At 44.3% G+C, this 16,879-nt stretch overlaps 1 protein-coding gene across 1 annotated transcript in view; it reads right to left on the bottom strand.

Moving 5' to 3' along the window:
• Nucleotides 1-16,879, bottom strand: part of FGL1 (fibrinogen like 1) — a 64,358-nt gene that overhangs the window by 16,410 nt on the left and 31,069 nt on the right. The window contains exon 4 of the mRNA XM_077815576.1: nucleotides 3,817-3,997. Coding sequence (XP_077671702.1) covers nucleotides 3,817-3,997 — 181 coding nt within the window. The remainder of the gene's footprint in view (nucleotides 1-3,816; nucleotides 3,998-16,879) is intronic.

The following is a 16,879-nucleotide window of genomic DNA, read 5'->3' as shown; positions in this document are numbered from 1 at the left end:
ATGTCATGCTGTAGAATGGAATATATATAATATACATTGGAAACTCAGCTATCCAAGCATCCAAACTTTCCTGTCTAAGAAACTGCTTGTGTCTGTATTGGCTCTTGATTATCTGCACACACCTGACATGGGAAAACTGTAGCTGAACAGTGGAGAGAGCAGCATGCGGAGAGGAGAGCATATTAGGCCCACTGGACTAAATTCTCTTGGTATGAGTCCATTGACTTCAATGGATTTACATTATGGATAGATTTGGCCCTTTAGGACTCGGGTAGTGACTGAATGAGGTGACCCAGAAGGAAGAGAAGATTTTATTTAGAACTGCAACAAACCTGCTGTACTCTTACAACACAAATGTCCTGAAAACTATCAAAGTAGCTTCGTCTTTTATAGAAACAGAAGATATTCAATATGAATCTGTGATTAAGCTTTTCTTTTTTTGAACCCTTGACTGCCAAAATGGTGCCTTGGACTAGAACAAGTGGCTGGCTGACAATTTTTGAAATTTTAAGTTTCAGAGTAACAGCCGTGTTAGTCTGTATTCGCAAAAAGAAAAGGAGTACTTGTGGCACCTTAGAGACTAACCAATTTATTTGAGCATAAGCTTTTGTGAGCTACAGCTCACTTTGATGTTTTCTCACCTTAAAATGCCCTCCAGCTGTAACAATATTTTCAGTCTCTAAAAGAGTCTCACTGTCCTGTAAGCATTATAGATGTTAGATCAAAACCAGAGCTTCACACCCAGCATGGAAGCTGATTGCTTGCTTCCACTGGCAGAATGGTTTTAATAATGAATGTGATGCGTTGTTGACAGGACAAATGGGGAAAAGGAGGGATATGTTTGGGGATTTTTCTTCATAGTACCAGAGACAACAAAAACCCAACAATAATTAAGTTCTCCATATCTTGCTAGTTAATGTGGCAATAATGTGTGAAATATGGTGCCCTGAATATTAGAAGAGACAATGAAATGGAGCCCAATCCTACAGTTGTGCTGAGAGACCCTGCTGATTTACTTCAGTGGGAGTTCAGGGTACTCAGCACTGCTTTCCTTTCATCCACTGTTTGTCTTGTCCATTTAAAGTGCAAGCTCTGCATAGGGTCTTATGAGGTTTATATACAGTGCCTAACACAATGAGGTCCTGCTCTCAGTTAGGATCTCTAGATGCTACTTTAAGACAAAAAATAATAACAGTTACAGGATGCACTTAGATCAGGCTCTTAATCTGAAAAAAAAATCTCATCTATACGGACAATTGGGCATTCATATTCACATTCACCTAAAGATGCAGATTAGTGCCTTGTGGGATTTTCACAAGCCCTTAAGCAGGTTAGGTGTCTAATGCTGACTTTCAATGGGAATTAGGCATCTAACCTGGCTAGGCACCTTTGGAAATACTATTAGGTGCCTATCAGCATTTTTAGGCACCTAAATACCTTTGGAAATCTGGTCTCTAACTACAATTTTTAAAATATTTTCAGTAGTTTAGTCATTGTAGGGTGGTCTATGTCCACTGTCCTTCCTAATCTTTCACTCCTCCTTCAGCGGGACTGGAGATGGCAAATGGCTGACATGTGTTAGTGTTTGTCTACACTTGGCTAGTATTAGACACAGATTTAGCAGGCTATGAAGGGTGAAAGGCAGAAACCTGAGATTTCTGTTAGCTGACTATAAGATTGCCACCCATCCGGTTTTCACCCAGACAGTCCGGGTTTCAGCTTGTGTGTCCAAGTACCATTTCACAAGCCCTGATGTCCAATTTTTTGGATCTGTGGAAACTTGCTCACTTCTGATTTGAGAGATGCTTACCCAGAGAACGCACACCACCCTCGTGAGGAGGGGAACAGAGCCCAGCCAATCATAGCTGAGCGCCCTGCCACCCAGCGAATCACAGCCCACAGTCCTCCTTGCCCCAGCCACTCCCAACAGCCCAACTGGGGAAAGTTCAGTAAGTTTCTCAGCCTGGAGTTTGGCAGGACACAGGAACTGGGTGGGTGTGCTGCAAATGGGGGAGCATCTGCTTCTCTTCCTTCCACTCTTCCACTGTGTGTACAAGTGGGTGGGACCTTCTTCTCTCTTAGGTACTGGTGCAAATAAGTGGAATCTCTTCCCCTATCTAGGCATCCATGTAAATGTAGGGGGAAGTCCTCCCTTTCACCTCAGCTGTATGTGCAAAAGGGGGAGCTCCCTTCCCCTGCTCTCCAGAACCAGTGTGCTAATGAAGCAAACTTTCCACTGTGTGCATGTGTGTGGAAATGAAGAAATTCAAATGAGTGTAAATGAAAATCCCCCTATGTGTGTGCAGATTGTCCTTATTACCCCTAGGATGTGTGAGCAGATGTACCTCAGAAACAGCAATCCTATGGGAGGATGGGGGGAGAGGGGCGAGTGATGGAGCAGGGCCTTGGGGGGAAGAGGCGGAGATGTGTGCAGGGCCTTGAGGGTCTGGTTACCAGCCATTAGAAAGGTGGCAGTCCCAGCTGACTATCTGTTATTTATGTCTCATTTTAACAATACCCTTAAGGTAGCAAAAATCAGAGGATCAAATCCTCCATTCCAGCTGAGCTGAGTTCAGCACAGGGCAGGAGGGTTTATGAAATGGTGGCTTTAAGTCACCTTTGTATTCTTCAGTACTGGAGGTAGTCCTGTTTCTACCATTGTAGTTCTACAGCACTTGTGGGGAGGATCCTAAAGAGGCTAGATCTGCTGGCACAAAGCAGCTGGAGTGGAGCCCAGAATCTAGTTGAATAACGAAATCATCAGCCAAACTAAAGCTAAGGTCACAAATACAAATACAAATTATATGAAGTCTGTACTGGCTTCTGGTCACCCAGCAATAGGATTCTAAAGTTTTATTAACTTTTATTGTTCTATATAGTCTTGTTTCATGTGTCCTGGTTGAGCTGGTAGTGTCTATGCTTCTGGGAGAAATCAAGACATATAGTATTGCATTGCTGGGTGTTCCTAAAATTAAATTGAAAACAGTTGGGAGTTAGACTCATTTTTCAGCTGAAAAAATATGATTAAAAACATGTTTGAAAGGGCTTTGCCCTTTCTCTTCAGTCTCTTAGCTCAGGCTCTGTTTATATACCTAAAGAATGTGGCTCTAAACAACAGACCATAGCTGTGGGTTTTTTTTTAAATTCCTTTATTTGTATCATGTTCTTTAAAGCATGAAAAATTCTTTCCCTGCTCTTATTACACTTTTTGTTTTTTATTAGAGTTTCACCTGTTTTAGAATTTTAATTCAACAGATCAGCTGTTTTGGACTGAGGTGGTGGGAAATGAGGTCCAAAGTTGTGGGGCCCTCATGGAAAACAGCCAGCCCCTTTTATTTTATACGGAGGGAAGCGCCATCTTGAATGCCATCATTCACTGCAGCTGTAGCAGTAACACAATGGGGGAGAGGTGGATTCTTGGATAGGTAGCTGTCCGGTTTCTTAGGTTTTTATAGGTCACCTTAAAGTCTAAGGTTATCACCTTAAAATCTACTCAGAAGCCAACAGGTAGCTAGTACAGATCTAGAGCAGGTATAATTTGGCAAGATAGCATTTAAAAAAGCATGCTGGAATGTTCTGCAGCAACTTCAGTTTCTGGACAGTTTTAAGGTGTAGCTCCATGTAGAATGCATTGCACAATCTGATCTCAAGACAACAAAGGCCTGGATAATAGCTGAATGCTATGTCTTGGTGGGACAGTTTCCTGGGGGAATTGTAAAGCATCACTGTAACGCTGAAGTCTCTGTTGTACTGGCCATGGAAACATATACACGAGTTCAAATAGACACAATGTGAAAAGAAGAAATAAATTCTAACCTGCGTATTGTCTTTTTTCTCCCAGGTCAATAACACTGTTTTCATCTCCGGTGTCACTGTATTGAATCTCCTTCTCCTGTAAGAGCTGCACTATTTTTACCTGCTGCTGTTTCACACGATACTCCAGAAGTCTCACCTGGGCCTTGAGCCTCAGCTGCTCTTGAAAACAACTCTGTAGAGTCTAGAGGGGAAAATGCACTTTTGCTTGTAGAGTTAACATTTGTCACAGTGTGTTTAGCATTAATAAACCACTTGATTCAAGAAGGCAGTTCTCACCAGTCACTGTAGAAATTGATTATGATTAGCATTCCCCCCCTTTATTTAAAGTTATCAAGTATATTACAGGGTGGCCAAACATCCACCATCACTTTCTCAGACTTCTCCTTAAAACACTCTTCTTCCATGGAGTCTTTAAACAATAATCCATTTATATATTTTATAAATAAGGAATTTACACCGCTTAGAGACCAGCTCTTATATCATGGGGATGGATGATCCACTCCCACAGGAAAATCTGCAGGAAGGGACTCTGGTGGAGAATGTTACTGTAAGGATCCCTTCATAGAATTGTCTCCCCCCATCTTCCTGTCAGGGACAGGGTTTAGTCCCCAGAGAACAGGTAGTGGGATCTTCCCCAAACCTTGTAGTCCCCAAGGGTCTCAGGAAATATAATCTGGACACTGGTACTTTTTCAGCTTTGCTCTCTAAACACCATTATGTCTGACTTTCATTTCATTTTAGAGTACAAGGTTCTTAGGGTATGGACTCAGACTTCTTTTATGCATGGATTGTACAGCTCCACACCCACTGCCAGCACTCACAAAAAAAAAATTATGATCATTCACAAGTTGCTGATGAACATGAAGAATAAATGCTAAGTACAAAGAACGTGATTCACTGTTATCCTACTACTCATTTAATCAGTTACACCAGGGCAAGGCTGGTGTGAAATGCTAACATTCTGGCAGTGGTGTGGTGGTACAGAAAGAAATGGGTAAACCTACACTCCATATTTCCCAATGAGAAGTGGGTAAACTTTGTTTACCCTTGATTATACTACTGCATTCTGATCTGGTAGTTTTGGTGTATTGAAGACCGTGTTGGAATCACAGGCTATCAGTCTGAATGGTGGTGGTGGAGGGGGGATCCTAGTCCTGCCTGTTGGCTAGGGGGATCTAGAGCTAAGAAATGAAGCATGATGCTGCAACCTTCCTGCAAGAGAATCTATGTTTTTATTTAATTTCTCTTTGTGTATGCCGTGAACATAATAGTAGTGTTTTGCACTCACTTCACACTGTTGCAAAAAAACCAAATGTCTTTCCATACTAATTTTGTCCTATTCAATTTGACAGACATAGGTTCCCTCCAGTGCATCCAAATGCAGCACAAACCAGCATGTTTCTCTATAGATTTGCTTCCTTGTTGGTGAATCAGCACCATCATTAATGTCTGTACAGCTCTGAGAATAGGATTCTTAATTAAGACACACAGCACTCATAAGATTCCACAAACTGAAAAGTTAACACATGATTATACTTTAGCATTAGTTAAAAAGAAGAGGGGCTTTTACTACAACCAATAAACACTCATGATCCATTTTACATAGACATGGCCCATTGTTTCTGGTAAGACTCAAGATTATTACAGGAGGCCAGACCGCATTGCTTTTTCATTCTAGACGATGCAATTCACTTTGTTGACCAACTTAGAGTAGGAGATTGAAAAGAGAGAAGAGTTGATCTTTTTAGGCAAGAGATAAAGAATCACTTCAAATGGGTTTGTTATAATGATTTTTTTATATAAAATGTTATTTTCTTTTAATATTCAAGGTTCCCTTAGATGAGTATTTGTTGCTTCAGGCATGTTGGCTCTGGAGCGCAATCCTGATCACATGCCTTCATTCCAAATGTTTGTGTTGTATCTCAGATGTTTGCTTTTAATTTAATTCGTACTGTGTTGTAATCCAGTATATAATGATGATGGTTAGCAGCCTGGAACACATATGGCAGGATAAAGTAGTTTTTCAGGAACCTGTTGAAGAGCAGAGGGTTTACTGCATGTGCCAGTGTGATGCATTTTTGAAACTCCATAAAAATCTTTGGACCAGATTCAGCTATGGAGTAAGTTCCGTACCAGCTGGCTGCTTGCACCTAAGCCATGCTGAGCAGGCAGCAGGACCTTTGGCCACAAGAAGTTGTGAGATGAGCTAGTTGACCAAATCCTAAAACTCACCAGAGACACACACAAGCCCTTCAGTGGCCTATTAACCCCCAGAGCCCTAACTTATTTGAATAGTGCCTTGAAAATCTTTTCCAGGTGTCAGTAACAATGGGCACAATGATAGACAATACAGTAATATACTCCTGAAAAGCTGATAAGCGTCACTTATTAGATGAAAAAAGAAAAGGAGTACTTGTGGCACCTTAGAGACTAACAAATTTATTTGAGCATAAGCTTTCGTGAGCTACAGCTCACTTTATCCGATGAAGTGAGCTGTAGCTCACGAAAGCTTATGCTCAAATAAATTGGTTAGTCTCTAAGGTGCCACAAGTACTCCTTTTCTTTTTGCGAATACAGACTAACACGGCTGCTACTCTGAAACTTATTAGATGGTCCTTGTTGGTCAAGTGATTCTTACTGCAAAATTCTTACAGATGACTTATGAGAGACAGTATTTTTTTCAGCTTCAGGGAATGGGCACTTTTGCCTCACAGCATACTAGTAGTTTTGATTGTATTTCTTATCCTGTTTGATGTAAGTGTAAAATGCTCATGCTCCCTCTGCTGGCTCTTCATTAGCAAAGCCCGGAATAATATGAGCCAAATTTTTGAAGTGCCCTCAACACAGGTGCCACATTTGCTCCAACAGTTTTACACACAGAACTGCTTGTGGATCTTGCACACACACACAGCACTTGCATGACCATGTCAATCAGTTAGAGATCTAGCTGCTTAGTTTTCATGCACAGAAGCATTTGCACTCAAAAATGTCAGTTTTTGCAGAAGCAAAACTGTGGGTGACAAAGTTAGAGGGTTTGTAAAATTTAGCCATATAGGATCTTAATAATTATTTTTAAAAATTATACAATATTTTTTGTTTCTATAGTGCATTTCAAATGAAGATCTGAGTGCTTAAAAAATTAATTAATTAAGTCTCTAAACACTCCTGGGATGTAGAGAAGTATTATCATAATTTTACAGATGACCTTTTAGCCAAAGCTGAGGATCAGAACTCCATCCTCATTCTCTTTGACCTGTTAGCCACCTTCGACACAGTCAACCATACTCTTCTTCTTGAAATCTTGTCCTCCCTTGGCTTCCATGACTCTGCCCTCTCCTGATTGTCCTCCTACCTCTCTAATTGCTCCTTCAGAAGGTTCTTTGGAGGATATCCTCAGTTTTCTCTGGGGTTCCACAGGGCTCCGTACTTTGTCCTCTTCTATTCTTCCTCTACACCATCTATTTACTTTGGGTAATCTCATCTACAAACACAAATTTAACTACTATTTCTACAATTTAGGGATTGTCTACACTGGCACTTTACAGCACTGCAACTTTCTCGCTCAGGGGTGTGAAAAAACACACCCCTGAGGGCAGCAAGTTTCAGTGCTGTAAAGCGCCAGTGTAGACAGGGGCACCAGCGCTAGGAGCCGTGCTCTCAGCGCTGGTAGCTATGCCCCTCCTGGAGGTAGTTTTTTAGAATGCTAGGAGAGCTGTCTCCCAGCACTCTGCTGTGACTACACAAGCCACGTTAAAGTGCTGCTGTGGCCAGTGTAGACTAGCCAGTGTAGTACCTCTCTGCTCCAGACCTGTCTCTTTCTGTCCAAACTAAAATCTCAGCTTGTCTCAGTGTCAGGGCTGGGCCTTGGGCAGTCTGTCTGCATGGGTCAGTTACCAAGCTGCAGTCAGGAGATGAGTAGCAGAGTTGCGTCAAGCCAGGTCAAGATGCCAGGAAGTTAGAGTCAGGCACTGTGTTGCAGACAGGAGGCAAGTAGCGGAGTCAGGGTCAGATCAGGTCAGGCAGGGTCAGGATGCCTGGAAGTCAGGGTCAGGTGCTGAGTTGCATAGAGGAGGCAAGTAGCAGAGTCTGTGGTTCACAGCAAGACAAGGTCTGGAGCAGAAGCAAGCAAATAGTTTGCATCATTGTTCAGACAGCTTTCTATGATGACTTCCTATATACCAGCATGAGCCAATCAGTGGGCTGTGGGGGGCTACCACTCAGGCCCTTCTGGGTGTATATCCTGCAGCATGCAACTTCACAGACTCCTTTAGCAGAAACCCAGCCTGAGCTTCCGATGGTGATGTGAATCATAGCATCATAGAATCATAGAATATCAGGGTTGGAAGGGACCTCCGGAGGTCATCTAGTCCAACCCCCTGCTCAAAGCAGGACCGATCCCCAATTAAATCATCCCAGACAGGGCTTTGTCAAGCCTGACCTTAAAAACTTCTAAGGAAGGAGATTCCACCACCTCCCTAGGTAACGCATTCCAGTGTTTCACCACCCTCCTAGTGAAAAAGTTTTTCCTAATATCCAACCTAAATCTCCCCCACTGCAACTTGAGACCATTACTCCTTGTTCTGTCATCTGCTACCACTGAGAACAGTCTAGAGCCATCCTCTTTGGAACCCCCTTTCAGGTAGTTGAAAGCAGCTATCAAATCCCCCCTCATTCTTCTCTTCCGTAGACTAAACATCCCCAGTTCCCTCAGCCTCTCCTCATAACTCATGTGTTCCAGTCCCCTAATCATTTTTGTTGCCCTCCGCTGGACTCTTTCCAATTTTTCCACATCCTTCTTGTAGTGTGGGGCCCAAAACTGGACACAGTACTCCAGATGAGGCCTCACCAGTGTCAAATAGAGGGGAACGATCATGTCCCTCGATCTGCTGGCAATGCCCCTACTTATACATCCCAAAATGCCATTGGCCTTCTTGGCAACAAGGGCACACTGTTGACTCATATCCAGCTACTCGTCCACTGTAACCCCTAGGTCCTTTTCTGCAGAACTGCTGCCGAGCCATTCGGTCCCTAGTCTGTAGCGATGCATTGGATTCTTCCGTCCTAAGTGCAGAACTCTGCACTTGTCCTTGTTGAACCTCATCAGATTTCTTTTGGCCCAGTCCTCCAATTTCTCTAGGTCCCTCTGTATCCTATCCCTACCCTCCAGCGTATCTACCTCTCCTCCCAGTTTAGTGTCATCTGCAAACTTGCTGAGGATGAAATGCACACCATCCTCCAGATCATTTATGAAGATATTGGGCCCCACACTACAAGATAAGTTTTGGGCCCCACACTACAAGAAGGATGTGGAAAAATTGGAAAGAGTCCAGTGGAGGGCAACAAAAATGATTAGGGGACTGGAACACATGAGTTATGAGGAGAGGCTGAGGTAACTGGGATTGTTTAGTCTGCAGAAGAGAAGAATGAGGGGGGATTTGATAGCTGCTTTCAACTACCTGAAAGGGAGTTCCAAAGAGGATGGCTCTAGACTGTTCTCAGTGGTAGCAGATGACAGAACAAGGAGTAATGGTCTCAAGTTGCAGTGGGGGAGATTTAGGTTGGATATTAGGAAAAACTTTTTCATTAGGAGGGTGGTGAAACACTGGAATGCGTTACCTAGGGAGGTGGTGGAATCTCCTTCCTTAGAAGTTTTTAAGGTCAGGCTTGACAAAGCCCTGTCTGGGATGATTTAATTGGGGATCGGTCTTGCTTTGAGCAGGGGGTTGGACTAGATGACCTCCTGAGGTCCCTTCCAACCCTGATATTCTATGATTCTATGATTCTAGCACAAGCTCTACATGGCTAGAACAGAGTTCTTAATCTTCTCCTTTCCCTTCCCACAAAATCCTTCTTGCTATCTCCTTTCTTGATCACTGAGGACATCACCATCATTCTACCTGTCCACTCAGGTCCATAACCAGGGCATCATCTTGGACTCCGACCTCTCTCTGACTCCTCATGTCCATTTATGTCTAAATCTTGCAGATTCTTTCTGTGAAACATCTCTAAGATATGGCCTTTCCGATCTATTCACACAGCCAAAACTCTCATCCAGGCTGTCATAATTTCATGTCTCAGGTACTGCAACATCCTTTTCTCTGGCCTTGAGAAATGCAGTCATGTCCCAGTCATATCCATTCAGAATGCTGCTACAAAGATCATGTTCCTAGTCCAGTGTTTTGACCATGTTCTCTCTCTTTTTGTATCTCTTAATTGGCTCCCACATCTCTATTGTATAAAAATAAGCTACTTGTCTTCACTTTCAGGCCCTTCATGGCCTATTTCCCCTGCCCCCCAACTTATCATCTCTCATTCAATGTCAAAAGGTTGCCTCTTGCCTCTGATCAGCCCATAATATCAGCCTCCATTCCCCCTTGTTAAATTTTCAAACAAACACGTTTGTGCTTTTTCTCCTGCTGCCCCTCACTCTTGAAAGGAGCTCCCGTAAACATAACTGTTCTCCTTCTGATCCCTATTTAAAACTTTCCTTTGCTGTGATGCTACAAAAAACTTGACAATGGTAGGCTGCTAGTATGCTGAGACCACAGCCTCTGAGGCTGACCAATATTCTCTTTGTTTCCTTGTACTCCCCTTTTGTCTGTCTGTATCTCTGCTGTCTCTTGGCTTATACTTAGATTGGGGCAGGGATTGTCTTTTTGTTCTGTGTTTGTACAGTACCTTGCACAAAGGATCTACAGTCTTAGACCAGGTCTCCGAGGTGCTACGATAATACAAGCAATAAATAATAATACAGATGGATAAACTGAGGCATAGAAAGTTAAATAATATGCCCAAGGTCACACAGCGAGTCACTGACAGAGTCCAGAACCCATGACTCTTAGTCCTTAAGTGAATCACTTAACCAAGCCCTGATCTACACTAGGACTTTAGGTCGAATTTAGCAGCATTAAATCGATGTAAACCTGCACCCGTCCACACGATGAAGCCCTTTTTTTCGACTTAAAGGGCTCTTAAAATTGATTTCCTTACTCCACCCCTGACAAGTGGATTAGCGCTTAAATCGGCCTTGCCCGGTCAAATTTGGGGTACTGTGGACACAATTCGACGGTATTGGCCTCTGGGAGCTATCCCAGAGTGCTCCATTGTGACCGCTCTGGACAGCACTCTCAACTCAGATGCACTGGCCAGGTAGACAGGAAAAGAACCGCGAACTTTTGAATCTCATTTCCTGTTTGGCCAGCGTGGCAAGCTGCAGGTGACCATGCAGAGCTCATCAGCAGAGGTGACCATGAATGGAGTCCCAGAATTGCAAAAGAGCTCCAGCATGGACTGAACGGGAGGTATGGGATCTGATCGCTGAATGGGGAGAGGAATCCGTGCTATCAGAACTCCGTTCCAGTTTTTGAAATGCCAAAACCTTTGTCAAAATCTCCCAGGGCATGAAGAACAGAGGCCATAACAGGGACGCGAAGCAATGCCGCATGAAACTTAAGAAGCTGAGGCAAGCCTACCAGAAAACCAGAGAGGCGAATGGCTGCTCCAGGTCAGAGCTCCAAACATGCCGCTTCTACGATGAGCTGCATGCCATTTTAGGGGGTTCAGCCACCACTACCCAAGCCGTGTTGTTTGACTCCTTCAATGGAGATGGAGGCAACACGGAAGCATGTTTTGGGGACGAAGAAGATGAGGATGATGATGAGGTTGTAGATAGCTCACAGCAAGCAAGCGGAGAAACCGGTTTTCCCGACAGCCAGGAACTGTTTCTCACCCTGGACCTGGAGCCAGTACCCCCCGAACCCACCCAAGGCTGCCTCCTGGACCTGGCAGGCAGAGAAGGGACCTCTGGTGAGTGTACCTTTTAAAATACTATACATGGTTTAAAAGCAAGCATGTGAAAGGATTAATTTGCCCTGGCATTCGCGGCTCTCCTGGATGTACTCCCAAAGCCTTTGCAAAAGGTTTCTGGGGAGGGCAGCCTTATTGCGTCTTCCATGGTAGGACACTTTACCACTCCAGGTCAGTAGCACGTACTCGGGAATCATTGTGCAACAAAGCATTGCAGTGTATGTTTGCTGGCGTTCAAACAACATCCGTTCTTTATCTCTCTGTGTTATCCTCAGGAGAGTGAGATATCATTCATGGTCACCTGGTTGAAATAGGGTGCTTTTCTTCAGGGGACACTCAGAGGTGCCTGTTCCTGCTGGGCTGTTTGCCTGTGGCTGAACAGAAATGTTCCCCGCTGTTAGCCACGGGGAGGGGGGAGGGTTGAGAGGGTAGCCACGCGGTGCGGGGAGGCAAAATGCGACCTTGTAACGAAAGCACATGTGCTATGTATGTAATGTTAACAGCAAGGTTTACCCTGAAAGAGTGTAGCCATTGTTTTATAAAATATGTCTTTTTAAATACCGCTGTCCATTTTTTTTCTCCACCAGCTGCATGTGTTTCAATGATCACAGGATCTTCTCCTTCCCAGAGGCTAGTGAAGATTAGAAAGATAAAAAAACGCATTCGTGATGAAATGTTCTCTTAGCTCATGCTGTCCTCCCACACTGACAGAGCACAGATGAATGTGTGGAGGCAAATAATGTCAGAGTGCAGGAAAGCACAAAATGACCGGGAGGAGAGGTGGCGGGCTGAAGAGAGTAAGTGGCGGGCTGAAGAGAATAAGTGGCGGGCTGAAGACAGGGCTGAAGCTCAAATGTGGTGGCAGCGTGATGAAAGGAGGCAAGATTCAATGCTAAGACTGCTGGAGGATCAAACCAATATGCTCCAGTGTATGGCTGAGCTGCAGCAAAGGCAGCTGGAGCACAGACCGCCACTACAGCCCCTGTGTAACCAACCACCCTCCTCCCCAAGTTCCATAGCCTCCTCACCCAGATGCCCAAGAACGCGGTGGGGGGGCCTCCGGCCAACCAGCCACTCCACCACAGAGGATTGCCCAAAAAACAGAAGGCTGGCATTTAATAAATTTTAAAGTTGTAAACTTTTAAACTGCTGTGTGGCATTTTCCTTCCCTCCTCCACCACCCCTCCTGGGCTACCTTGGTAGTCATCCCCCTATTTGTGTGATGAATGAATAAAGAATGCATGAATGTGAAGCAACAATGACTTTATTGCCTCTGCAAGTGGTGATCGAAGGGAGGAGGGGAGGGTGGTTAGCTTACAGGGAAGTAGAGTGAACCAAGGGGCTGGGGGTTTTATCAAGGAGAAACAAACAGAACTTTCACACCATAGCCTGGCCAGTCATGAAACTGGTTTTCAAAGCTTCTCTGATGCGTACCACGCCCTCCTGTGCTCTTCTAACCGCCCTGGTGTCTGGGTGCGCGTAACCAGCAGCCAGGCGATTTGCCTCAACCATAAACGTCTCCCCCTTACTCTCACAGATATTGTGGAGCACACAGCAAGCAGTAATAACAGTGGCAATATTGGTTTCGCTGAGGTCTAAGCGAGTCAGTAAACTGCGCCAGCGCGCCTTTAAACGTCCAAATGCACATTCTACCACCATTCTGCACTTGCTCAGCCTGTAGTTGAACAGCTCCTGACTACTGTCCAGGCTGCCTGTGTACGGCTTCATGAGCCATGGCATTAAGGGGTAGGCTGGGTCCCCAAGGATAACTATAGGCATTTCAACATCCCCAACAGTTATTTTCTGGTCTGGGAATAAAGTCCCTTCCTGCAGCTTTTGAAACAGACCAGAGTTCCTGAAGATGCGAGCGTCATGTACCTTGCCCGGCCATCCCATGTTGATGTTGGTGAAACGTCCCTTGTGATCCACCAGAGCTTGCAGCACTATTGAAAAGTACCCCTTGCGGTTTATGTACTCGCCGGCTTGGTACTCCGGTGCCAAGATAGGGATATGGGTTCCGTCTATGGCCCCACCACAGTTAGGGAATCCCATTGCAGCAAAGCCATCCACTATGACCTGCACATTTCCCAGGGTCACTACCCTTAATATCAGCAGATCTTTGATTGCATGGGCTACTTGCATCACAGCAGCCCCCACAGTAGAGTTGCCCACTCCAAATTGATTCCCGACTGACCGGTAGCTGTTTGGCGTTGCAAGCTTCCACAGGGCTATCGCCACTCGCTTCTCAACTGTGAGGGCTGCTCTCATCTTGGTATTCATGTGCTTCAGGGCATGGGAAAGCAAGTCACAAAGTTCCATGAAAGTGCCCTTATGCATGCGAAAGTTTTGCAGCCACTGGGAATTGTCCCAGACCTGCAACATTATGCAGTCCCACCAGTCTGTGCTTTTTTCCCGAGCCCAGAATCAGCGTTCCACCGCATGAACCTGTCTCATTAGCACCATGATGCAAGCATTGGCAGGGCCCACGCTTTCAGAGAAATCTGTGTCCATGTCCTGATCACTCACGTGACCATGCTGACATCGCCTCCTCACCCGGTATCGCTCTGCCAGGTTTTGGTGCTGCATATACTGCTGGATAATGCGTGTGGTGTTTAATGTGCTCCTAATTGCCAAAGTGAGCTGAGCGGCCTCCATGCTTGCCTTGGTATGGCGTCCGCACAGAAAAAAGGCGTGGAACGATTGTCTGCCGTTGCTCTGACCGAGGGAGGGGCGACTGATGACATGGCTTACAGGGTTGGCTTACAGGGAATTAAAATCAACAAAGGGGGTGACTTTACATCAAGGAGTATTTCAGGCAGGACTTCACGGATGGTTCCAATAAGAAATGGTGCACCTAAGTAATTGTTCTTATTGGAACAAGCAGGTTGGTCTGGCCTCTGATTGATACATGGCTAGATTTACCTCGCTGCATCTTCTCTGTGAGTGACTGCAGTGTGACCTAGAGGAATGAGTCCCCTAGACAGCGGGGAGGGGCGGTGTTGGGAAATGAGTACAAAACAAATCTGGTCTATTTTTTGTTTTGATCCACTCCATCTATCTTTTACATCTTTGGCTGGCAGCAGATGGTGCAGAAGGACTGCAAGCCATCCACATCTCTTGCCTGCCCGGCAGAAGATGGTACAATAGGACTGCTAGCAATCCGTATCACCTGCCTGCTCACCATCAGATGGTTCAATAGGACTGACTGCAGGACTAAAGAGAATGACCTGGTCAAGTCACTCCAAATTTCGTCCCCACAGAGGCGACCAGGAGCACGTCAGACATGACAACGACAGCTACCAGTCCTACTGTACTGCTGCCACAAGGCAAGGGGTTGCTGCTGCTGTGTAGCAATGCAGTACCACGTCTGCCAGCACCCAGGAGACATACGGTGACAGTTACCTGAGCAGGCTCCATGCTTGCCGTGGTATGGCGTTTGCACAGGTAACTCAAGAAAAAAGGTGCGAAACGATTGTCTGCTGCTGCTTTCATGGAGGGAGGGAGGGAACGGGGGCCTGACGATATGTATCCAGAACCACCCGCGACAATGTTTTAGCCCCATCAGGCATTGGGATCTCAACCCAGAATTCCAATGGGCAGCAGAGACTGCGGGAACTGTGGGATAGCTACCCACAGTGCAACACTCCGGAAGTCGATGCTTGCCTCGGTACTGTGGAAGCACTCCGCCGAGTTAATGCACTTAATGCACTTAGAGCATTTTCTGTGGGGACACACACACTCTAATATATAAAAACGATTTCTAAAAAACCGACTTCTATAAATTCGACCTAATTTCGTAGTGTAGACATACCCCAAGATTCCAAGAAAATTAGCAATAATTGGAAGTTAATGTTTATTTTATATAATCTTGATAATACAGAAGAGACTTTTAGGGAGGGAAAGATTAATTCAAATCTGGAGGGCATAAATAAATGGAGGTCTATCACTTATTTTGAGTCTAAATTACTTATCAGTATCATTTGAAGATATTTTAAGTCTCTACATGCTGTTATTCTAAACTTTGGATTTTAAACTGAAGTTTTCTTTTTATTTACTTTAAATATTTGCAATTTAGAGCCCTTGAAAGTGAAAGACCAACACAGAGCCTGAATAATCTCCACTGCTTTCCACCTTGTGTAGCCAGTTATGGTAGAAACTGGAATACACTATGTAAAAATACCCTGGATACAAGAGCTCAAAGATCCCCATGTTAGTGGATATTAGGTGCCTATCAGCGGTGTTGGACAGCTAGTACTGTAATAAGAAACTGACTGACCAGAAAAAGAATAAAACAATATCTGTCTAGCTATGCATGAACTGTATTAACTTCGAGTTTTTGGTCTCTCTTTCGCTGAACTCCAAACAGGACCTATAAGGCTTTGTTGATGAGCAGCAATAATAAGGGTCTCATATCTGGAATACCAGACCTATTCCCATGGGGACAATCAGAAACCAGTTCTATAACTTTAATGTGGATCAGCCTGGCTCTCAGATGTGTAGATTAGGGGCCTGTTACTCCAGTTTTACCCAGGATAACTCCACTGAAATCACTGGAGTTAGTCCAGTGTAAAAGTAGAGTAATAAAATGGTGACTCTGGCCCCAGCCAGTACAAGAATCTTTGGCAAAAACAGATTGCTTTTCCATTTCCTTTCTTTAGTCAACACATGAATCAAAGCAAAAATATTATGATACTATAATAATTAGAGAAATGTTATTTGGTTGTGGCTCTGTCTCTATTGAATAGTAGTGCCACTGATTTAAACCAGATTGAACATAGCTTCTTTTGTCTGCTTTACTGACTACAATTGTTTATTCTATACATTTAGAAGCAATTATTCAAGGGCTGCTGACAGATCTATTCTTGGACACATTGTCCCATATTTAACCCAGTTGATGCTATTAATATGCACATGTACCCTTTATTTCTTCATTTTATAACTCTTTAGGAACTAACATCCTTGCAGTAAAAGACACCTTTAAATTAGGCTAAGGACTTAAAGGATCTTTCACTGAATTTTCATTTGTATTTTCCTCTTTTTGAGGACTTTAATGAGATGAAATGGTATGCATCCTTGAATTGGTGAAAACCCTGGGATTAGTTTTACAGTGCTCCCAGTTTATTTACTTCAAAGTCAACCAGAGTCCAGAAGCTTCCCACCAAAAACTAAAAGAAAGAAAATGGACTTCATGCTAATGTAATGATTTTTTCCACTGCGGTCAGTGAACTTGCACAGAAATGAAGCAAACCTAGACTTT

The sequence above is a fragment of the Eretmochelys imbricata genome, chromosome 4 (assembly GCF_965152235.1).
Source record: "Eretmochelys imbricata isolate rEreImb1 chromosome 4, rEreImb1.hap1, whole genome shotgun sequence".
Lineage (NCBI taxonomy): Eukaryota > Metazoa > Chordata > Testudines > Cheloniidae > Eretmochelys > Eretmochelys imbricata.
The sequence above is the reverse complement of the archived record's forward strand: the minus strand, read 5'-3'. Positions and strand labels throughout refer to the sequence as shown.